Source organism: Astatotilapia calliptera, chromosome 5 (assembly GCF_900246225.1).
Source record: "Astatotilapia calliptera chromosome 5, fAstCal1.2, whole genome shotgun sequence".
NCBI lineage: Eukaryota > Metazoa > Chordata > Actinopteri > Cichliformes > Cichlidae > Astatotilapia > Astatotilapia calliptera.
The window spans coordinates 22,028,595-22,053,833 of record NC_039306.1 but is presented as its reverse complement, the minus strand read 5'-3'; the positions used below and the strand labels follow the sequence as shown (position 1 = coordinate 22,053,833).

The following is a 25,239-nucleotide window of genomic DNA, read 5'->3' as shown; positions in this document are numbered from 1 at the left end:
ATAGTTTTGAAAAGCACTTGATTGCCTCAAGGTCATCTTTGTTATCTCTAGCTCTGTGGTAACAATAATTTGATTTTTCTGCTTGAAGTGATATGAGATCTAAATTTGTTGTTCATTTCAAATCACCTAATGTGTTAAGTTTACAGTGATGGCAGTTGCCCATCAGGGGGTTCAGGACAATGGTTTAATACTATTCAGAGAATTCAAGAGAGTTGGAATCCTTAAACTTGATTTAATATATGTAGTGTTTGTCTGGTAAGAAGAGGACATTTGTTTAGTGGAGTAAGGCTGTATAACAACTTACTTTCTGATTCAGGTAGAACGGGTCCAAATCCTCCAGTGGTGTGGCCACCATTCCATCAGGGATATCGCCGTAGATGAACGGCAGGCTCTTCCCAGCCTCCAGGTCACTGTTGGGCTTGGGCTCATTTTCGTCGGATGTGTCGCGGTGACTGCTGTCTGATCTTGGCTTGGGCGGCTTCTTGTTCTTCTCTTCTTTGATGCGTTTCTCGATATTAGCGAGTGACTCCGGGGTGAATTTCTTGAAGCTGTCAGGTCCTGGGGGTGCAAGAAGGGGTGCGGCCATGTTTTCATCCTGCAGCTATTTCCTCTTTATTTGTTTTCCATCCCAGACATCCAGCTCTGATAGGAAGACAACGATAAAGGGTGGAAGAGTGAGAACAGATACTCAACAAAGAGAAAAAGAGGGTTAAAAGACATAAAAAGTGCAAGCATCTAACCATCAGCCTTAATGACTGAGGCACACAGACAGCATTGAATTCCCTTTTGTTCTCACCTCTGTGACCCCAACTTTACATAACAAGGAGACGTGTCAAGTTTTCTCTTCTTGAGTTTATGCACTGTACGTCTGATAGCCTCTCCTTCAAAATATATCTGACATTAAATTCTGCATTTACTTTACATTTTATTTGCAGCTACACAGCGCCTAAAGTAGTGAAGAATAAAATGAAAAACCATAATGTGAAAGTGGTAGCTCTCACTAGAAGAGATATCCAACTCTGCAGCAGCATATGTGCAGCTTTCAGCTATGGAAATGATAAACCCAGATATGGAAAAACTAAGCTATGGTGGAGTTCAAACAGCTCTTGCTGCTAGTAGAAATGTTAAGTGCACACAGGCAAATTCAGCCCTCTTCAGTGCAAAACAAACACACAAGCCAGAAAGCACCAGACATTTCTCATTTCAGTAAAGTCAGACATGAGAACACTGTCACCAAAAGAACTTAATAAACTTAATGCGAGTCAGGGTGGGGTTTCATCCATGATGATAATGTAAATATTCACTGTGCATGATGAGCTGGCTTTAAAATACATTTAGCTTGCCCATAAATCACAGTTTTTATGATTCAGTGTGACAAATTCATCCACCTGACCCCTACTGTGATACACTTTACAAATGCCACATTCCTGGTATCCGACATCCTGTAACAACAGTTAAATGATTGATTAACTTTATTAATTACTGATTTATAATCGTTTAACATTCTTAGGCACAGAACCGTTTCACACAGTAATGCATAAATGATTTTATGAATTGGTCACTGTTATTTAGCCTCTCATACTCTGACTCATTGCTTAAAAGTAAGGTTATAATACTGTCTTCATGCACCCTGAATAGATAGATTTCAGTCCCCAGATGGCTGTGCATGCTCTATAATACACTTTATTAAACAGTCAAGTCAAAAATTCAAACATGAGTGTGTGCAAAACATTTAGGGGAACAATGGCAAGGTTACAGACCTGGGTATAAATCAAAAACGAACTCAAAAGCAATCCACAGGCAGAGAGAGATCCGGCAACCCGGTATCTGAGTATATGTTGGAAAAAAAGAAGGGGAACGAAGTCCGATTTAAGTAACCCAACCACGGCACAACCTCCAAGTCTCCTTCCACCAACGCTACATCAATTGATCCGTCAAGGTGATTCAAACCAGGATGCAATAGCATGACCAGCAGTTCGTGTGCACTCACAGGTAAAGCTGGGACAAATCTAAAAAAAAAAAAAAAAAAAAAAACAGGCAGTAAAACTGCTCGAAATTTTGCAGATGTCGTTTTTATGATTTCCAGCAAAACTTAAAGGATAACATGAAAAACATTTTTAAAAAGTGCAAAAATAGGACTTTTTCTCGAATTAAAAGCGCCGCTCGGGTCACTCTTACATAATTTGCAGTGAATGCTACCGCACACAGCCGGAGCTAAATTCCGCAGAGCCAACCCGGTCTCGGTTTGATTAAAATCCGCTCAAAGTGAAAATAAGGAATGGATGATAGAAAAGCCCCAAAACTCCGAGAGCCTCAGTTGCCTCCCATTGAAAAAGAGCCGTGACGCTGCGCCCTCTGCGCATAGGAAAGGCATCCAGGCGCACAGCGGCCGTACTCCCGGTGAAGAAAAGAGAAGCTTTTGATTCGGCTCTCTCTCTCTCTCTGATGATGACCTGACATGTGATGAAGCTATCAGGACACCGCGGAGACAACTGTGCTCCAGAGTAGGAGGCGTACGGGGCTCTTGCATCAGAGTCACATGGATCGGACAGAACTTCATCCTTCATTTCCTGCAGCGAAGTCTAAACGTTGCCAGCCTCTAAATGCCATCAAAACGAAAGCGTTGCTGAGAAAATAAGCTGCTTGCCAAATATGAAAGGGGGCTCAAGTAACCCCCTCATATCATATACGGGGATGACAGAGCTGACTCTATTTCAGGTAGGCCCGAAGTTTTGATGTCCTGAGTGGGAATTTGATGAGTTGATTATTCATCTGAACCCGTTTGTCCTCAGAGAACAGACGAGGAAAGAGAAACAATTATTACAGAGCTCTTCCCTTCAGGGAGCTGTGCGGTAAAACTGAACACAAATCAAGCACACATCTTCCTATTTCTTAGAGAACTTCTACCCTTTGTGGGATTAAGACCACCCACTCCCTCTTTAATATTCTACGTCTTGCCATGAAAGTGGCCTGGTGATGCTGATATGTAGCCTGTGCAGTCCAGGGTAAAGTCCACTGTTACTGAGGCGCGCCGTTGTTCTATAGGGCCATAGCCTAAAATACTGCAGTGTGGTTTACTGCTGCTATATGGGCTCTGACTCTAGTAGGTCAGTTAAATGCACAAGCTACATCCCGAATACTCATTTCTGGACCGACAAAAACACACACGAAGTCAGCACAACCCAGTTCGCCCAACAGAAAGTGAAATTGGGCTTTTTGCAGAAAATAAACGAAACTAAAATGGCCTTAATGTTACAGCTTAGCCACCGCACCCGTATCTATAGACCTCGGAGATCTATAGACTCCTTGTGATGCAGGTTTACAGAGTACCACCACCGCGGGAAATACTGCACGAAAAGACTAGAAAGGGGTGTCGTGGTCCCCTTTGAGGACTGCCAAACTACAGACGCACCTACCTCTTCCTGCAATACAGTCTCCAAAGAGACTGAAAGAGGGAGGGGGGCACAGAGGTGGAGTGTGGGGGTGGCAGAGGAGGGGGTAAAACTATCAGTTAGCCTAGAAAATAATGGCACAAAGCTGGAAATGCTGGGAGGATGATTTTTTGCCAGGGGCGCATTATTCGCGTAGCCATTGAGAGCACACACCATAGTTGCTGTAGCCACTGACAGAAGTTTGACATGATCTCACTTATATGCGTAGGCTGTGTTTTACATCCCGACACACTGAAATGTCATAGCCTATTATCCAGCGGCGGGCCAACTCCCTTAACAACCTCCCGTCTCCCCTTTTTCTACCACGTCGCATTTCGATGGCTGTTTTTCATTCCATAAATCACATCTTGGCTACTTCTGCCTGCCGCCCCGCTTACATATTAGTCCATGTACTGGCAAGGAGCCCTCCACAGACGCTGGGAAAAGATGCTGAGAGAGGGACCGCTCTGCGGCACTGGGATGCAGTCAGTCGACAAAGTAAGACCGAGATCCATCCCGTGACGTGAAATAAAAGACAAAGCAGAAAAAATAAGGTCTACTTACTTTTTCTCGCATTAACAGAAATCCAGACAGCTGTCACCGAACTGCAGATGTGAGAAAGAGCCGGGAGTAAATGCGGCTGTCGCCATATTGTTGCTGCTATCTTCCTTCCCAGTGCGTGCGGCTACCCTGCATAATTGATGACTCTCAGCAAATTGTTGGGGAGTGTCGGTAAATGCCTCTGGTTTCAATAACGGACGAGAGACCGCAGCGTCGTAAGGAAATGTATTTTTTATTTATTTTTTATTTATTTATTTTATTTAAAAAAAAAGGACAGTGTACGCTACTCGTGTAAGATAACTCGTTCGTGTTCTGGTTGGGATTTGTAAGCAGTTAGCAAAATACCTTAATCTTTAATTTTTGCAAATTAATAAACCAAACCAAAAAACAAATAATTTGTTTAATATTACTTTAATGCTTAGATTGCATAGAATTTGCATTCAATACAACTGATTTGTAGAATTAAGTTTAACACGAAATTTGTCACACCTTGTGTCATAAATAAGCAGATACAAAACCAGAATTGCTATTTTTTTTATAAGTTCCTTTCTGGAAAAGCACAGCATCACTGTAAATACAGTCATGTGAGAAAGAAAGTTTGAGTCTGTGCAGTCCTGTGAAGAACTAAGTACATCCCATGATTAAGGAGCTTGTAACATTGGGGTGACAGGATGAAGCATGCAATACAGTTGAAAGAAGACAAAATATAAGGTATATACCAGCAGTGGTATATAATAGCCCTGCTCCAAAATGTTGGGTTGTTTTGTAATATGTTGTAATATGTAAGTAAAGATAGAATGCAGTGCTCTGAAAATCTCATAAATCCACATTTAGTTCACATCAGAACAGAGAAAATACACCACTGGTGTATTTTCTCTGTTCTGATGTGAACTAAATGTGGATTTATGAGATTTTCAGAGCACTGCATTCCACGTGTTTAAACTGAAACATTTTAACATTTCATGAGAAATATTACCTCAGCTCAATATTAGCTTGGAATTTGATGGCAGCATTTGCATCTAATTATTCTAACTGGAAAAGCACAGCATCACTGTAAATACAGTCACGTGGAAAAAAAGTTTGAGTCTGTGCAGTGGCAACTGCTGGCAACTGCTCAGTAACATGATTTGGTAAATAAAAGAGCATCTTAGCATGTTAAAGATGAGCACAACTGTCTACAAATTGTGGAGCAATTTAAGAATAATCTTCTTCAAACATTGTGAACATTTTGAATATCTTATCGTCTATAACACATAATATTGACAAAAGATTCCGAGAATCTGGAGAAATCTCCTTGCACAAAAACACAAGGCCAAAAATCAATATTGGATGCCCATAATCTCCAGGCCCTCAGACAGTACAAGAAGGCATGATCCTGCCATTGAAATCACTGCACAGCCTCAAGAACACATCCAGAAATCACTGTGACCACAGTTTGCTGTCTCATCCACAAATACAGGCTAAAGCTTCACCGTGTAAGGAAGAAACCATAAGTGAACATGACACAGAAATGCCATAATTTTCTCTGGACCAAAGCTAATTTAAAAAGGACTGATGTGAGGTGTAAAACTGTTCCTTGGTAAGACAAATCAAAACTTGAAAATCTCCTTTGGAGAAACTGAAGACGAGAGAGGAGAGAAGAGAGGAGGACTATCCAGTTTGTTGTCAGCATTAAGTTCGAAAAGCCTGAATCTCTGATAGTATGAAAGTGCTTTAGTGCCTTTGGAATTGGCATCTTTCAAATGTGGAAAGGTGCCATCAATGCAGACAGGTATATGCAGGTTTTAGAGCAACATATGCTCCCTCCCAGATGTTGCGTTTTACATGCAAGATCTTGCATATTTCAGCAAGGCAATGCTAAATCACATAATGCAGCTATTGCAACAGCATGGCTTTGTAATAGGAGAGTCCGGGTGATGAATTGGCCTGCCTGCAGCGCAGACCTTTCACCAACTGAAAACATCTGGTGTGTCATGAAATTGAATATACAACAAAGAAGAACCAGGACTGTTGAGCAGATGAAATCCTTTATCAGATAAGAATTGGACAACATTCTGTAAAGTGAGTGCTGATAATGCATAGTTTGTTGACCAGAGGGCAGCTTGCCTGTTGGCAATGTGTGTTTGAAATGCCACAAACACAACGATCAGTTGATCCAAGCAGAGTTGGGCAGAGAATAAACAAGAAGTCTGCAACTTGTTATAACTATAAAACAAGTTTATTCTTAAACTCTCTCTCTCTCCATATATATATATATATATATATATATATATATATATATATATATATATAAAAACACCCAGCACGCCCCTGCGGGCGGTTTATCCTTCAAGCTCAGGTCCTCTACCAGAGGCCTGGGAGCTTGAGGGTCCTGCGCAGTATCTTAGCTGTTCCCAGGACTGCGCTCTTCTGGACAGAGATCTCCGATGTTATTCCCGGGATCTGCTGGAGCCACTCGCCTAGCTTGGGAGTCACCGCACCTAGTGCTCCGATTACCACGGGGACCACCGTTACCTTCACCCTCCACATCCTCTCGAGCTCTTCTCTGAGCCCTTGGTATTTCTCCAGCTTCTCGTGTTCCTTCTTCCTGATATTGCTGTCATTCGGAACCGCTACATCGATCACTACGGCAGTCTTCTTCTGTTTGTCTACCACCACTATGTCCGGTTGGTTAGCCACCACCATTTTGTCCGTCTGTATCTGGAAGTCCCACAGGATCTTAGCTCGGTCATTCTCCACCACCCTTGGGGGCATCTCCCATTTTGACCTCGGGACTTCCAGGTTGTACTCAGCACAGATGTTCCTGTACACTATGCCGGCCACTTGGTTATGGCGTTCCATGTATGCCTTGCCTGCTAGCATCTTGCACCCTGCTGTTATGTGCTGGATTGTCTCTGGGGCATCTTTACACAGCCTGCACCTGGGGTCTTGCCTGGTGTGATAGACCCCAGCCTCTATGGATCTTGTGCTCAGAGCTTGTTCTTGTGCTGCCATGATTAGTGCCTCTGTGCTGTCTTTCAGTCCAGCTTTGTCCAGCCACTGGTAGGATTTCTGGATATCAGCCACCTCCTCTATCTGCCGGTGGTACATACCGTGCAGGGGCCTGTCCTTCCATGATGGTTCCTCGTCTCCATCCTCTTTCTTGGGTTTCTGCTGCCTGAGGTATTCACTGAGCACTCGGTCAGTTGGGGCCATCTTCCCAATGTATTCTTGGATGTTCGTTGTCTCATCCTGGACTGTGGTGCTGACACTCACCAGTCCCCGGCCCCCTTCCTTCCGCTTAGCGTACAGCCTCAGGGTGCTGGACTTGGGGTGAAACCCTCCATGCATGGTAAGGAGCTTTCTTGTCTTTATGTCAGTGGCTTCTATCTCCTCCTTTGGCCAGCTTATTACCCCAGCAGGGTACCTGATCACGGGCAGGGCGTACGTGTTGATGGCCCGGATCTTGTTCTTACCATTCAGCTGACTCCTCAGGACTTGCCTGACCCTCTGCAGGTACTTGGTGGTTGCAGCCTTTCTAGCGGCCTCTTCATGGTTCCCATTTGCCTGCGGGATCCCCAGGTACTTGTAACTGTCCTCTATGTCTGCAATGTTGCCTTCTGGTAGTTCAATTCCCTCAGTTCTGACTACCTTCCCTCTCTTTGATACCATCCGACTACACTTCTCCAGTCCGAACGACATTCCAATGTCATTGCTGTATAGCCTGGTAGTGTGGATCAGTGAATCGATGTCTCGTTCACTCTTGGCATACAGCTTGATGTCATCCATGTACAGGAGGTGGCTGACAACTGCTCCGTTCCGTAGTCGGTATCCGTAGCCAGTCTTGTTAATGATCTCACTGAGGGGGTTCAGGCCTATGCAGAACAGCAGTGGGGACAGAGCATCTCCTTGGTAGATCCCGCACTTGATGGTGACTTGTGCTATGGGCTTGGAGTTGGCCTCTAGTGTTGTACGCCATATCCCCATTGAGTTCCTGATGAAGGCTCTTAGGGTCCCATTGATCTTGTACAATTCTAGGCATTCCAGTATCCAGCTGTGGGGCATTGAGTCATAGGCCTTCTTGTAATCAATCCAGGCAGTGCACAGGTTGGTCAGTCTGGTCTTGCAGTCTCGGCTGATTGTTCTGTCTACCAGTAGCTGGTGTTTTGCGCCTCTGGTATTCTTGCCAATTCCTTTCTGTGTCCCGCTCATGTATTGACCCATGTGCCTGTTCATCTTAGCCGATATGATGCCTGACAGGAGCTTCCATGTAGTACTGAGGCAGGTTATTGGTCTGTAGTTGGAGGGGACTGGTCCCTTCTTGGGGTCCTTGGGGATCAGGACCGTCCGGCCTTCAGTTAGCCATTCCGGGTGTGTCTCGTTAACTAGCAGCTGGTTCATTTGTGCTGCCAGATGCTCGTGGAGTGCAGTCAGCTTCTTCAGCCAGTAGGCGTGAACCATGTCGGGCCCTGGTGCTGTCCAACTCTTCATACTGGAGACCCTTTCTTGGATATCTGCCACTGTGATGGTTACTGGACCCTGTTCAGGGAGGTCGCTGTGGTCTGCCCTCAGATCCTCTAGCCACTGAGCATTGCCGTTATGGGTTGCATCCTTCCCCCATATGCTCTTCCAGTATTGCTCCGTCTCCAGCCTTGGTGGTGCTGTTCTCTTATTGTTCCCTTGCCACTGAGAGTACACCTTTGCTGGTTCTGTGGATATATATATATATATATATATATATATATATATATAAAAAAAAAACACCCAGCACGCCCCTGCGGGCGGTTTATCCTTCAAGCTCGGGTCCTCTACCAGAGGCCTGGGAGCTTGAGGGTCCTGCGCAGTATCTTAGCTGTTCCCAGGACTGCGCTCTTCTGGACAGAGATCTCCGATGTTATTCCCGGGATCTGCTGGAGCCATTCGCCTAGCTTGGGAGTCACCGCACCTAGTGCTCCGATTACCACGGGGACCACCGTTACCTTCACCCTCCACATCCTCTCGAGCTCTTCTCTGAGCCCTTGGTATTTCTCCAGCTTCTCGTGTTCCTTCTTCCTGATATTGCTGTCATTCGGAACCGCTACATCGATCACTACGGCCGTCTTCTTCTGTTTGTCTACCACCACTATGTCCGGTTGGTTAGCCACCACCATTTTGTCCGTCTGTATCTGGAAGTCCCACAGGATCTTAGCTCGGTCATTCTCCACCACCCTTGGGGGCATCTCCCATTTTGACCTCGGGACTTCTAGGTTATACTCGGCACAGATGTTCCTGTACACTATGCCGGCCACTTGGTTATGGCGTTCCATGTATGCCTTGCCTGCTAGCATCTTGCACCCTGCTGTTATGTGCTGGATTGTCTCTGGGGCATCTTTACACAGCCTGCACCTGGGGTCTTGCCTGGTGTGATAGACCCCAGCCTCTATGGATCTTGTACTCAGAGCTTGTTCTTGTGCTGCCATGATTAGTGCCTCTGTGCTGTCTTTCAGTCCAGCTTTGTCCAGCCACTGGTAGGATTTCTGGATATCAGCCACCTCCTCTATCTGCCGGTGGTACATACCGTGCAGGGGCCTGTCCTTCCATGATGGTTCCTCGTCTCCCTCCTCTTTCTTGGGTTTCTGCTGCCTGAGGTATTCACTGAGCACTCGGTCAGTTGGGGCCATCTTCCCAATGTATTCTTGGATGTTCCTTGTCTCATCCTGGACTGTGGTGCTGACACTCACCAGTCCCCGGCCCCCTTCCTTCCGCTTAGCGTACAGCCTCAGGGTGCTGGACTTGGGGTGAAACCCTCCATGCATGGTCAGGAGCTTTCTTGTCTTTATGTCAGTGGCTTCTATCTCCTCCTTTGGCCAGCCTATTACCCCAGCAGGGTACCTGATCACGGGCAGGGCGTATGTGTTGATGGCCCGGATCTTGTTCTTACCATTCAGCTGACTCCTCAGGACTTGCCTGACCCTCTGCAGGTACTTGGTGGTTGCAGCCTTTCTAGCGGCCTCTTCATGGTTCCCATTTGCCTGCGGGATCCCCAGGTACTTGTAACTGTCCTCTATGTCTGCAATGTTGCCTTCTGGTAGTTCAATCCCCTCAGTTCTGACTACCTTCCCTCTCTTTGTTACCATCCGACTACACTTCTCCAGTCCGAACGACATTCCAATGTCATTGCTGTATAGCCTGGTAGTGTGGATCAGTGAATCGATGTCTCGTTCACTCTTGGCATACAGCTTGATGTCATCCATGTACAGGAGGTGGCTGACAACTGCTCCGTTCCGTAGTCGGTATCCGTAGCCAGTCTTGTTAATGATCTCACTGAGGGGGTTCAGGCCTATGCAGAACAGCAGTGGGGACAGAGCATCTCCTTGGTAGATCCCGCACTTGATGGTAACTTGTGCTATGGGCTTGGAGTTGGCCTCTAGTGTTGTACGCCACATCCCCATTGAGTTCCTGATGAAGGCTCTTAGGGTCCCATTGATCTTGTACAATTCTAGGCATTCCAGTATCCAGCTGTGGGGCATTGAGTCATAGGCCTTCTTGTAATCAATCCAGGCAGTGCACAGGTTGGTCAGTCTGGTCTTGCAGTCTCGGCTGATTGTTCTGTCTACCAGTAGCTGGTGTTTTGCACCTCTGGTATTCTTGCCAATTCCTTTCTGTGTCCCGCTCATGTATTGACCCATGTGCCTGTTCATCTTAGCCGATATGATGCCTGACAGGAGCTTCCATGTAGTACTGAGGCAGGTTATTGGTCGGTAGTTGGAGGGGACCGGTCCCTTCTTGGGGTCCTTGGGGATCAGGACCGTCCGGCCTTCAGTTAGCCATTCCGGGTGTATCTCGTTAACTAGCAGCTGGTTCATTTGTGCTGCCAGACGCTCGTGGAGTGCAGTTAGCTTCTTCAGCCAGTAGGCGTGAACCATGTCGGGCCCTGGTGCTGTCCAACTCTTCATACTGGAGACCCTTTCTTGGATATCTGCCACTGTGATGGTTACTGGACCCTGTTCAGGGAGGTCGCTGTGGTCTGCCCTCAGATCCACTAGCCACTGAGCATTACCGTTATGGGTTGCATCCTTCTCCCATATGCTCTTCCAGTATTGCTCCGTCTCCAGCCTTGGTGGTGCTGTTCTCTTATTGTTCCCTTGCCACTGAGAGTACACCTTTGCTGGTTCTGTGGAGAACAGCTGGTTTATATATATATATACATACATATATATATATATATACATATATATATATATATATATATATATATATATATATATATATATATATATATATATATGGAGAAATACCAAGGGCTCAGAGAAGAGCTCGAGAGGATGTGGAGGGTGAAGGTAACGGTGGTCCCCGTGGTAATCGGAACACTAGGTGCGGTGACTCCCAAGCTAGGCAAGTGGCTCCAGCAGATCCCGGGAACAACATCGGAGATCTCTGTCCAGAAGAGCGCAGTCCTGGGAACAGCTAAGATACTGCGCAGGACCCTCAAGCTCCCAGGCCTCTGGTAGAGGACCCGAGCTTGAAGGATAAACCGCCCGCAGGGGCGTGCTGGGTGTAAAAAAAAAAAAAAAAGTATACATATATATATATATATATATATATATATATATATACATACAGTGGGGCAAAAAAGTATTTAGTCAGCCACCGATTGTGCAAGTTCCCCCACTTAAAATGATGACAGAGGTCAGTAATTTGCACCAGAGGTACACTTCAACTGTGAGAGACAGAATGTGAAAAAAAAAATCCATGAATTCACATGGTAGGATTTGTAAAGAATTTATTCGTAAATTAGGGTGGAAAATAAGTATTTGGTCACCTCAAACAAGGAAAATCTCTGGCTCACACAGACCTGTAATGTCTTCTGTAAGAAGCTTTTCTGTCCCCCACTCGTTACCTGTATGAATGGCACCTGTTTGAACTCATCATCTGTATAAAAGACACCTGTCCACAGCCTCAAACAGTCAGACTCCAAACTCCGCCATGGCCAAGACCAAAGAGCTTTCAAAGGACACCAGGAAAAGTATTGTAGACCTGCACCAGACTGGGAAGAGTGAATCTACAATAGGCAAGCAGCTTGGTGTGAAAAAATCAACTGTGGGAGCAATCATCAGAAAATGGAAGACATACAAGACCACTGATAATCTCCCTCGATCTGGGGCTCCACGCAAGATCTCATCCCGTGGGGTCAAAATGATCATGAGAACGGTGAGCAAAGATCCCAGAACCACACGGGGGGACCTGGTGAATGACCTGCAGAGAGCTGGGACCAAAGTAACAAAGGTCACCATCAGTAACACACTACAACGGCAGGGAATCAAATCCCGCAGTGCCAGACGTGTTCCGCTGCTGAAGCCAGTGCATGTCCAGGCCCGTCTGAAGTTTGCCAGAGAGCACATGGATGATACAGCAGAGGATTGGGAGAATGTCATGTGGTCAGATGAAACCAAAGTAGAACTTTTTGGTATAAACTCAACTCGTCGTGTTTGGAGGAAGAAGAATACTGAGTTGCATCCCAAGAACACCATACCTACTGTGAAGCATGGGGATGGAAACATCATGCTATGGGGCTGTTTTTCTGCCAAGGGGACAGGACGACTGATCCGTGTTAAGGACAGAATGAATGGGGCCATGTATCGTGAGATTTTGAGCCAAAACCTCCTTCCATCAGTGAGAACTTTGAAGATGAAACGAGGCTGGGTCTTCCAACATGACAATGATCCAAAACACACCGCCCGGGCAACAAAGGAGTGGCTCCGTAAGAAGCATTTGAAAGTCCTGGAGTGGCCTAGCCAGTCTCCAGACCTCAACCCCATAGAAAATCTGTGGCGGGAGTTGAAAGTCCGTGTTGCTCGGCGACAGCCCCAAAACATCACTGCTCTCGAGAAGATCTGCATGGAGGAATGGGCCAAAATACCAGCTACTGTGTGTGCAAACCTGGTAAAGACCTATAGTAAACGTTTGACCTCTGTTATTGCCAACAAAGGTTATGTTACAAAGTATTGAGTTGTATTTTTGTTATTGACCAAATACTTATTTTCCACCCTGATTTATGAATAAATTCTTTACAAATCCTACCATGTGGATTCATGGATTTTTTTTTCCACATTCTGTCTCTCACAGTTGAAGTGTACCTCTGGTGCAAATTACTGACCTCTGTCATCATTTTAGGTGGGGGAACTTGCACAATCGGTGGCTGACTAAATACTTTTTTGCCCCACTGTATGTATATATATATATATATATATATATATATATATATATATATATATATATATATATATATATATATATATATACATATAGAGAGAGAGAGAGAGAGAGAGAGAGGTAGCTGTGATTCAAGAGTACGAACAGGTACAGTGACTCATCCAACAGATCCCAGCTCCTTCGGTCTGTATGTTAAAGTGATGTAGCCATGGTTGTGTGTGTGTGTGTGTGTGTGTGTGTGTGTGTGTGTGTGTGTGATTCTCACACATATAATGTGTACAACATAAACAGACTAGCATCAATCTTGTTACAGCTGTTCAAAACTGGAACAACCACCTCCGAGCTAACAGCTTTAAAGCTCAACTTTCTATTGGATGTAATCATTTCAAAATTCTATGTGCACAGTTATCTGACGGAGAACCTCAACGAAGCTCCCAAACCTTGTAACAAGCAGTAAAATTAACTGTAAACCATGCTGTTTAGAGTTCCAAGAATTGTTTCAAGACTTGATTAATTTAAAACACTGGGTTTGAGCTTTTGGAGCCCCATAGCAGGCTAACCAAAAATCACCAGCACTGTGAAATAAATTTGATGATTAAGGTTTTACTTAAACACAATAATACACTGTTTTGTTTATGAAATTGTCAAAAATGACTGGAAATTGTGCAATTTATGTTAAATATAGAAAACAGACTTACTGTCTTTACTGCACATGGACCTCACATAGTTAAGTGTGCCGTCATTCCCCTATGAGACTTTTTTTTTTTTTTTTTAAACACACAACCCTGTAGATTACAAAATTCTTACCTGTAACTTGCTTTCAGCCACAAATGTTTTGCAATATGTTGTCTATATTCCTCACCCTTCAAATCACAGTGTTGGGGGAGTTTATGAAGGAAGTGTCGTGAGCTAACAATGTCTCCATCTAGTGGAGCATTAAAGAACTGCAGTTTAATGTCTATTGGAAATAAGTGAGCCATTTAAAAAACTCTAAGCATGGGATATAGATGTCCCGAGTAAATTATTTGTATAGTGTACTGTAGACGAGACAGAGACATCCACCAGATTGTCTTAGAAGCTCTTCTCAAGTTACATGTGAACAGCAACACATTCTGCTACCAGAATGTATAAAACTCCAAACATGGAGTTTTATACATGTCTTCACTTGCTGAAAAACTGGATGAATAATAAAAACATCCGCAAATACGGGCAGCACGGTGGCACGGTGGTTAGCACTGTTGCCGCACAGCAAGAAGGTCCTGAGTTCAATTCCACCATCAGGCCGGGATCTTTCTGTGTGGAGTTTGCATGTTCTCCCCGTGTTTGCGTGGGTTCCCTCCGGGTACTCCGGCTTCCTCCCACTGTCCAAAGACATGCAGCTTGTGGGGATAGGTTAATTGGATAATCCAAATTGTCACTAGGTGTGAATGTGCGAGTGAATGAGAGTGCGAATGGTTGTCTGTCCCTGTGTGTTGGCCCTGCGACAGACTGGCAACCAGTACAGGGTGTACCCCGCCTCTCGCCCTATGACAGCTGGGATAGGCTCCAGTGCCCCCCGTGACCCTGAAAAGGATAAGCGGAAGCGAATGGATGGATGGATCCGCAAATACACCATCTGTGCTGTTCCCCAAAATAATCACATTATTAATAACAAATTAAATTAAAGCTGCAAGCAGCGTTATGAGGGCCCTCGCACCCCCGGCGCGTCGGGCCACGCCCAACACCTGAAACCAGCACCTCCGATCTGATGTCACATTGATGGAATTCATGCATTTAACATCCAGCTAACATTTCATCTCATTCAATCATGATTATAGTCCTCCCACTAGGTGGTTCTCTAACCATTACTGACAAATGGCATATCAAACATTTCCGAGCTCGACTCTCATCACACCTGTGACCTTTGGGAGAGATTGGACATTGTGTTTTGGAGTGACAGCAGATTACTGCTTTTTGGCGAGTGATTGAAACTCCACGTGTCGCCATGACCACCCCGTTTCCCTGAACGTAAAAAGCTTCGCAATTCAACATCAAAAAGGTCTTTAGATTCCACACACTGGAGAATTGTTCAATCTGATGAAATCCCTTGGAGGAGTTCGTCAAAGTATGAGGCCTGAAAAGAGGGCAAAATGTCGATAAAATTACACATTAATTTTAAAATGGCTGACTTCCTGTTGGATTTGGGATATTGCTCCAAGATAATTTTTTGTACATCTTGATATCTTCCATAAGCTTACCAGGTTTCAGACTCATAGATAAAACACAGAGCAGGGGCTGATGTTTTGACATTTTTTAGGGGGCACTGTGGAGCCATTTTACCATTTTCCTTAAAAATGATCACATAACAAGAAAGCCTTCATCACATTGGAGGTGTGTGCCAAATTTCAAGACTTTTTAAACTTTCCAAGCCCCTCAAAAGCAACTTTATTTTTCATGGTGAACCGCGTTGCCACCAGGGTGCGCTGTTCAGTTTAAAGTCACAATTTTCGCACTGAAGCATCATGAAGGACTGATGGTGATATTCACCACTTTTGAGGTGGCCATGATGAACCTGTGAAAATCAGTACAACAAAATTAAAGCCATGATATTTCCTGTTGCCACTAGGTGGCGCTCTGCATATTCCTGACAATGGGCACATCAATCTGTTCAGGGCGGGTCTGACATCATGCCTGTGAAGTCTGGTACTGATCAAACTGGATTTCAGTGAGTTATACTAATTTGTTTCTTCATGGCGAGACATCAAAGTTCGCCATGCTGCAGGGTTCACACCCTTTGGCAAAAAGTCACCGTTTTCTCTGTAACCCAAGACCAACTCCTTAAGGCTTTCCTGGAGAAATTTGAGGCTGCAGATGTCGCCCATCACAATACCGTACCCCAAAGTGTAAAACATGACATTTCCTGTTCCCACTAGGTGGCGCTGTCCCTGATGTCAAATATGGAGCCTTATCATATGTGTGCTCTTTGGTCCAAATCGGACAATGTATGACAGAATGAGAGGCAATAAGATTTTCATGGCGAGTCATCGAAATTCGCCGTGGCGCCACGGCCTCACCGTATCCCGAAAACTCCAAAGCTCCGCAATTTAACATGGCCCAGGTGTGTAGTTGACACTGACCAAAAATGAAGCTTATACAACCAAATCCCAAGGAGGAGTTCGCAAAAGTTCGAGGCATGGAAATAGCAAAATTAGTGCCAAAATGTCACCTTCACTTCTAAATTGCGGACTTCCTGTTGGGTTTGCGTCAGTGGGCCAATTGACTTTTTTGTTCGTCTTGGTATGATACACATGTGTGCCAGATTTCATGTATGTAGCTCAAACAATGTGTTCGTAGGGCTGCATTTAACAAGGCACAGGTGGCGCTCTAGAGCCATTTCCCAGTGCTCATATGTAAATCCATTAAAATACGAAATTTTTCACCAGACCTGGCATGTGTGCAAAATTTCATGAGTTTTTGAGCATGTTAAAGCCCTCAAAAAGGCAATTCATTTCAATGAAAATAAATAAATAAATAATAAAAAAAAAAATAATAATAATAATAAACGGAGCAGATACAATAGGGCCTTCGCACTTTTAGTGCTCGGGCCCTAATAATTTTAGTCTATGACAGATTTTGCTTTTAGTGACAAACAGGCCAAAAATGAAACATTGACTAAATTCTTCACTTCTGGCTCTTTTTGATTGATGTTTTCATTTATGAACCTGTAAGTGTATTGTTTGGTTCAGTACCATGACTCTTTTCAGTGTAAACCACACAACATGGGAGTTTATGTGATTGAAAAACCTAGAGACAAATTTTTGCCATATAAAATGCACCTGTTAAAAAACTGAAGCAGCTGTAAGGTTTTAAACATTAGGACATTTTTTTTTTAAAAGAAGATGAATCAGGTCCATGGCAGGTTCTCAAATTGTTTAAACACATCAAATGAATAGATGAACAACAATACATGAACTATTTTACAGTGTCATTATTAGAAACAGTGTTTGGAAAAACTAGGTACATGTCATGACTCAGTAGCTTGTAGAACCACCTTTAGAGGAAATATCTTGAAACAATCATTGTCCTGTATAACTTTATCAGGTTCTCACATTGTTGTAGGGGAATTTTGGCCCTCTACTCTTTACAGTATTGCTTTAGTTCAATAAGGTGTGTAGGTGTTTTTTAGGCACAGCCCTTTTAATGTCCTGCAGCATTTCAATCTGGTTGAGGTCTGGAATTTAACTGGGACATTATGTCACCTTGAGTTCTTTCTTGTTCAGCTGATTTGCCCTCACATTTGACTCTAGAATACATTGATAGTTCATTTCAGTGACTATAAGGTGCCCAGGTGCAAAACAAGCCCAAATCATCATCCCTGGGCCACCATCTTGACAGCTGGTTGATGAAATCTGAAAAAAAGGATGTACACACAACCAAATTATCTTTATTAGTTTTATTTACCTTTGCAAAGGGGTTAAAGAAGCGTATTGAAATCATGCCATTGTGTTTTTTGACAAAGAAGAATTACAAAAATAAAGACATTTATAGCTCTACAGTTGTGATATAGTAGTTGACAGTTATAGTAGCCATTGACAATTTCAGTATTTGGTTGGTTTCTGGTACAGACCTGGCTTTTAAGTTCAAGCTTCAAATTTTCATTAGGGTTGAGGTCGAGGCTTTGCTCCAGACCAACAAACTGCCAAAACTGTTTCCATGGGTGTCCACACTTATTGATGACATGTTAATCGAATGCATTTGATTAGCAGCACCTGGCTGCTATTTACCTTCTTAATTCCTCTTATTGGAAACAAAAAGGGTGCTATTATTAAATAAATAATGAGACAATGTAATATGTCATGTGCTTTTGGTCATCTGAGGTTGTATTTTAGGCTAATCTGCTAGTTTCACATGGTGGACTCTACTATGGGGCTATTATTCTAGCAAAATTATTTGTGTGTGTGCATTTTGATCTCTGTGTGGATTTGTGTGTGTGTGTGTATTCTGATTCATGTATGTGTGATCAGAAATGTGCAAATATATTTGTAAATCTTTACAGAGATTTGTTCATGTGTAATTTGGAATGTGTGTGTAACCAGATTTGCAAATGTGAAATTAAATTTGTAACCATGCATAGATGGTTTTACTCTAAGCACTGAAAATACAGACAAATCTTCTTCATCTTTGTCTTCTTGTCCATTTAGAGGTCACCATAGCAGATCATCTGCTCCATATCACCCTCTCTCCCCTCTGCATGTTCTCCTTCATTACATCCATAAAACTTGTCTGTGGTCTTCCTCTTTTCCTCCTCCAAACCATATATTAGATCTCACCTTGCAAACTTTCCTTTTTGCTCTTGCCACTATCTGTCTTTCTGTCACAAGTCACCCCTAACACTTGTCTCCATCCACACCATCCTACACTTTCTTCTTCACTTGTCTCCTGAATTGTCCATTTCTTTCGATGATTGACCCCAGTTATTCAAACCTGTCCAGGCTCTCTTCCACCTACTCCCTACTTCCACTACAGATCAATATCATCTGCAAACATCATACTCTATGGAGACGCCTGCCTGACCTCATCTCTCAGCATGTCTATTACGAGCGCAAGGGGCTCAGGGCCGACCCCGATGTAATTGGTGAAATACTCTATATAGCTGGGAGGGCATGGTGGTTTCCCCTCATAGTTTGGGGGAAATCAGAATCAGAATCAGAATCAGAATACTTTATTGATCCCTGGGGGAAATTATTTAAAAGACCATGGATGTCTTTCACCACTCTCTCCATTGGGGTACCCTGCAGGAAACCATTGAAGATGGACATCACCTGGAGCACCATCTCCCACAGGTCGGTGGTATGAGCAACTGCCATTTCTTTTCTCCTGTGGGTGGCTCTCACCAGCATTACACTAACATAAACAATCAAACACCAACCAGAGTCCCTTTGGAGCTTGAGACACCATGGTAATCTCACACAAATACCAGTTTGACGTGAACATCATCTTCATGTATCCGCCTCCACTCTGCTGCATCCATAGCAGTAAGCTTTTGGCTGATGTCTCTTCAAAAAAACCTGCAATGTTCAAGAGCTCCTGATCCAACACTGCTGACATCCATATCGAGACCAAAAGGAAGAAGGGCTCAAGTGAGTAAAGCACTGGGACCTCCACTAAGTCATCTGTAGTGAAGTGAAACCTTAAAGAGATTTTTTTGCTTCCTTCAAACTATAGAAAGCTTGTAAGGGGTTTCTCTTCCACTGTTGTTCTTTGATCTACTTACTATAGAAAGGAGCACAGTTTTTGTGTACAGAAACCCCTCTTTAAGTCCTGAATACATCTGAGGGTGGGCCAATCCCTTCCACATTCTACGGAGCTTACAGCATCAGTGCCTTAGCCTGTGGCCTACTAACATGGCCTTATGTCACATGAAGCACCATTTATGTAGATGTTTTTGCCTTCCTGCCTTCATCCTGGCCAGTACAAATCCAAAGGCTTCAAAAGCACCATTGAAAGATGCACTGTGCGCAAGAATGTCATGAAGAGACCACAAGCTAAGCCACTCTGACTGGAAGTGGCCATGTGAGCTTAGGTGCATTCCTTCAGTACCATTAGCCTGGACTTAAAATTGAAACTGCGAATAAAAGGCTTCCCAGTCAGCCTTGACATTATATGTCAGAATTTTCACATTAGCATGGAGGCTTTCCTGGTGCACATGTGCAGTTCTGTCCACATCTCCAGTGTCTGCTGGTTTCACCTAAAAGGCACACCGGGCACAAGAGCGATAGAGCCTGCAAAGCCAGCTTCAGTAGCCATTTTTGCAGTCACTTATCTGACCTGCTCTCTGCTCTTTAACCCTTCAGTCTTCGGCTAAGCCAAAATGTTCTTGATTTTCCACATCAACTTCCTGCTTAATCTTGGAGCAGTCCACCAGAAGTTTTTTTTTCTTTTAACTTTTGACATCAATTGAATCTTCCCTCTTTGTGAACATAGTGGATTAGACAATATACAGTTCTGCTCGCCATTTAAATTAAGTTTTTCATTTAATATATGCAGTTCAATTTCATGTCAACCTTCATAGTAATTGTGTTGCAAGTTACGTAGTAAATGTAGTTTAGTACTAAATGGTTAAAAAAAAAAAAAAGATTGTTATAAAATATGGATTTTACCAGAGAGAAAAATAATTGATTTGGAACTGGTTTTACTAACTAGTAGAATTTGTGTTTATTGTGATTATTAATAGCTTTTATAGTAATTGTTTTCTTGCTTGTTTTGCAGCCTTCCCCTATGTTTCTTTCAGTATAAAGGTTCTGCATTTATATGTGTGTCTAACTCTGTATTTGTTAGTTAGCTTTTGGTAATGGTTACTCTGTGTCTCATGTTAGGTTATATACCTTTGTCCTGTTTTCAGAGAGAGAGAGGGACCTAATTTTGGTTTGTCATGTTGTCTCTCTTAGTTGTGTATTCTTGCATTTCCTGTATTTCTAGATGTTTGTTTCCTGGTGCTGCACTTTGCTTTTGAACTGTTATTTTTTTTATTTATCAGCATTGGAGGCTGTAAATATTTTGCTCCTGCATGTGGGTCCATAAAACTTTGTTAGTTATTATAATTTGTAATTTACATGTTAAATCTTTGTCGTGCAGGGTGGAGCCCTCTTCTCCTTAGAGCACGTGGCTGGTGACACCTCGACTTGGACATACTTCTTTCAGCACATTCTCAAGTCTGTGTTGTTCTACTTTGGTGATGGATGTGAGATCAGCCGGGAAACATAGAATTATGTGAAGGAAGCCAATGTCTCTGATCTCAAACTAAGACACATTGAGGCGCCGCTCAGAATACATTGAACTTTAACTCACTTTCCTCTCCTTTGTCATGTGACCAGCAGAGATAAAAAGTGCCGGTCAACTTAGAGTGATCCTTTAGTGTTGTAAAAAGAAAAGATAAACACTAAAAAGACACAAACGGTGTATAATACTGATTTTGTATCCAGCTAAAGTGACAAATGTATTTTGGTGTTTGTTATTCTGTTCCTCATCTTCAGAGACTCTTGCCTATGAAGTTACTAAAATAAATAATGACCCAGTGTAGTCCATCATGTGCTGTTCATTCATCTGAGATTGTATTTTATAACCTGGTCAGTTTTCATAGTAAAACATCAGAATTTAACTGAAGAAGCATCTTAGATGAGGGGTGAAAGACTGCAATGACCTGGATGAGCGAGAACCTTTACAGACTATTGAAAAGGGGATAAACTCTTTTTCTTTCTTTTTTTTGACATGACTCGACAATTTTTGAGAAGGAAAAAAATGATCTTATAAAAACGTGATAAAGGATGGGTGGTCAAAAACATGATTCCACCATAATGGATATGCCCATGTCCATTAAAGTTTCACTGATATATCAGTAGTCTGATATATTGTCTGAGACTGGCCTGTTACCAGTGAATTACACTGTACTGATATGCAGTAATATTGAAATATGAGCAGGTTAACTTCAGCACTACCGCCACCTACAGATATATATATTTATCATAATTTTATTAGTGCCCGCCTTAGATTCATATCAGTATTAGGGTTGGGTTCTGATGACTGTTTCCTGCATGCTTGCAGCTACTGTTTGTAACCTGATAGCTTTTTTTATGTAGACTTTTATTTAGAAAAGCGTGACACACTTCCCGTCTGACCTCCTATCTCGCGATCATTCGCTGCTGTTTACGCGGCTTAGCTGCACGACAGTCGTGCTCCACAAAAATGACTTCTGTAATGAGATTTCTGAGCTCTATAGTAAATATATTATGCATTCCGCTTCACCTGATTCACGCCGTAGGCCTGTACGGAATATACAAGCGTATTTTCCCAATTTGTATAAATCGGATGGCGAAATCGTACAATAAGAAGATGCACGATAAAAAGAAGGATTTGTTTTGCGTTTTGCCAGAGTTCAAGAAGGCTGGCGGGCAGCTCACAATTTTGGAGATTGGCTGCGGCACAGGTGCAAATTTTGAGTTTTATCCGCCTGGTAGCAGATTGATCTGTACCGACCCCAACCCGCACTTTGAGAAATATCTGACAGAAACTATGGCCAAGAACGATCACCTGAGATATGAGAGATTTGTGGTGGCGTCGGGGGAGGACCTGAGGGCAGTGGAGGACGACTCGATAGATGTTGTAGTCTGTACCCTGGTGCTCTGCTCTGTGGACGACGTGAGCCAAACCCTGCGAGAGGCACACCGCATACTGCGACCAGTGAGTGGGCTTTGCAGCAATTACTTCAGACTGAATCGAGTCCATATTAAACACTGATTGGCAGCCATGCTGTTTATGTTATTATTTGTGCTGCTTCTCTTGGGGGAGAAGAAGACGCTTCGTATCCTAAGAGTCTGTCGTTGTCTAGAGTCAATATATTTTCATGAAAGTTATAATTGTCGAAGTGTTCTCTATCGCTTTAACAATTGTGAGCTTTAGGACACGTGATCGTGATAAGCGGGTACTGCCACCTTCCCTTGGTGGATTTTACTGCCTTCCAGCTGTGGTTCTGCATCAATCAGTAAAAGTTGAAGAGTCATCAAGAAAACAACTGCAGTGTTCACGCTTTAAAAAGTTTATCATCATTTTCTGTTTGATTGTACAACATAAACATTACTTAAATTTATTAGAGACCACCTGTTATATCCAACAGCAATACTGAAATCAGTTCTTAGTTTCCAATATCAGTCCAATAGGCACTAAGTCACTAGATGGACAGTAATAGCACTTTGTACCATGCACCTTTTTAATCTGTCTCCAGTTTAAGGCATTTAGGTCTGTTTTATGGGATTCCATATTAATTTAAAGCAATATTAATTAAATTATTAGATCATTATAGTGCATATATTTCTTAAGAATATTGTTTTATACATTACATTTTTAATTTATTGGATATGTGTGAAAAGCAATTTTCATTGATCAAGAGGAAGACGCCCAACTTCCATGGATGTGTCAGATGCAGTGAGGTATTCTGTTTAACATAAAAAGCGATTTCCTGCATTTTGCAAGAAACGAATGCCAAAAACTGATTGCACCTTTGATCTCATGACAGGAATGTTGTTTCAGGCTGAGAATGACTTGGAGTAATTAATTAGAGATATGTTTGACAGGCCAACAAGTCATTTACACACAGTTTAAATACTGGCAAAGTGACTTTTACATGTATTTTACAAAAGTTCTTTACTTTAACAGTAAATAACTGTATTTTGGCATCTTATTAAAAAACAAATTGATGTTGTTGACCATTTTATCTATGTATTTATTTATTTTAACACAGTTTTTTTTCTCCTCCTCTTACCTCATGTAGTGTATTTTCGTTGTTTTTCCTATCAGCCTACCTTTCTGACATGTCTCCCCAATGTGATGTTTGTGTAAAGTTGGTCAGAAGGTTCCTTTGTGAGTGCGCATGCGCCATTAGCGTGTAGGCTGTAAATTTCACTTCATGCTTGTATTAATAATTTTTTGAACAGGAAAAATAAGTTTAATGCTTGTAAGTACGGTGCTGTGAAAAAGTATTTGCCCTGCCTGAATCCTTATGTTTTTGCATATTTCTCACACTTACATGTTTGAAATCATTGAACAATTCATCAAAAATGTAATACTGGGCAAAGGTCATCCAAGTAAATGCAAAATGCAGTTTTTAAATGATGATTTCATTTATTAAGGGTTAAAAAGTTATCCAAACCTACCTGGCCCTATATGAAAAAGTAATCACTCCCTAAACCTGGTAACTGGTTTTTCCACCCTTGACAACAAGAACTGTTATCAAGTGTTTGTGATAACTGGAATCAGTCTTTCACATGTCTGTGGAGGAATTCTAGGCAACTCTTGTGTTTTAATTCAGCTACACTGAAGGGTTTTTGAGCATGAATGGCTGTTTATGGCTATGTCAAAGGATCTCAAACTTATTTCACTCTAGACTTTGGCTAGGCCACGCCAAAACCATCATTTCTTTTTTTTGAGCCATTCAGAGGTGGACTTGCTAGTGTTTCGGATTATCGTCCTGCTGCATAATCCAAATAACCTTGAGATTTAGGACATGAATTGATGGCCGCACAGTCTTAGGGATCTTTTTCAGTAAACAAATTTCTCAGTCTTTAGATGATGTTCTGTTTTTTGTTTTTTTTCTGTCCTCCTGGATGAGACATTGATGTTTTCTTCGAGTGATTTTGGTAGGCTGGCCACAGATACAAAAGCTCACCACTGTTTTGGTTGGTTGTGTTTTTTTGTTGGGGATGTATTTTTTCTGTTTATCAATTTGTGTGTTCTGTAGTAGATCTTAAGACGAAATGAGCGCCTACGTGTTTGCCAGTTAAACTATTAATTTACCACTCATTACCCAATATTGACACACTTTATAGTTTACATGTTAAATCTTTGTCGTGCAGGGTGGAGCCTTCTTCTTCTTAGAGCACGTAGCTGGTGACACCTCGACTTGGACGTACTTCTTTCAGCACGTTCTCCAGCCTTTGTGGTACTACTTCGGTGACGGATGTTGGATCGTCCGGGAAACATGGAAATATGTGGAGGAAGCCGGATTCTCTGATCTCAAACTAAGACACATTGAAGCGCCACTCTTCTTCATAATGAAACCTCACATCTCGGGCTATGCTGTCAAATAAATTCAGTCTGATTGTCTTTTTAGGGAGCCCCCCACCCCCTTCCAAAACACACAGACACACACAACCAGCTTCTGAATACGCTGAGCATTAACTGCCTTTTTCCTCTCCTATCATGTGACCACCAGTAATAGAAACCACCAGTCACCTTAATACTATTTTTTTATTAGAGTGAGCCATTAGTGTTGTACAAAAAAGATGAACACTAAAAAGACAACCTTACATAGACAGCACACAACTCTAATTTTGAATCCAGCTAAAGTGACAAATACATTGTGGTGTTTCATCCTCCATTCCTCATTCCCAAATTGCTTGCCGGGAAAAAAATTGTCTTAGTGTTTGTGAGCTATGGGGATTGATTTGTACCTTTTGTGATTAAAATCAGATAAAATTTATATTTTTTGCTGTTATTTAGGTGACTGTGTCAAAACAGCAGCAATTAAAAGTCTTTATCCCACTGA

The 25,239-nt window shown here is 42.7% G+C and overlaps 2 protein-coding genes across 9 annotated transcripts in view; one reads left to right on the top strand and one right to left on the bottom strand.

The window, feature by feature from the left end:
- scn8ab (sodium channel, voltage gated, type VIII, alpha subunit b) overlaps positions 1-4,133 on the bottom strand; it is a 44,682-nt gene extending 40,549 nt beyond the window's left edge. For 7 of the 8 annotated variants that reach the window (XM_026168099.1, XM_026168105.1, XM_026168104.1 and 4 more), the window contains exons 1-2: positions 3,996-4,133; positions 305-642 (exon numbers count right to left, since the gene is read on the bottom strand). In XM_026168099.1, the coding sequence (XP_026023884.1) occupies positions 305-586 (282 nt within the window). In that variant the 5' untranslated portion in view covers positions 587-642; positions 3,996-4,133. Of the gene's footprint in view, positions 1-304; positions 643-1,760; positions 2,004-3,995 lie in introns of those variants that run through there. The other variant, XM_026168098.1, reaches the window with a different exon arrangement.
- Positions 4,134-21,808: 17,675 nt separating this feature from the next.
- Positions 21,809-25,235, top strand: tmt1a.1 (thiol methyltransferase 1A, tandem duplicate 1). Its single transcript, XM_026168096.1, has 2 exons — positions 21,809-22,379; positions 24,548-25,235. Exons 1-2 carry the CDS (start codon positions 21,885-21,887, stop codon positions 24,779-24,781), a joined length of 729 nt encoding a protein of 242 aa, XP_026023881.1. The 5' UTR covers positions 21,809-21,884; the 3' UTR covers positions 24,782-25,235.
- Positions 25,236-25,239: the final 4 nt, after the last annotated feature.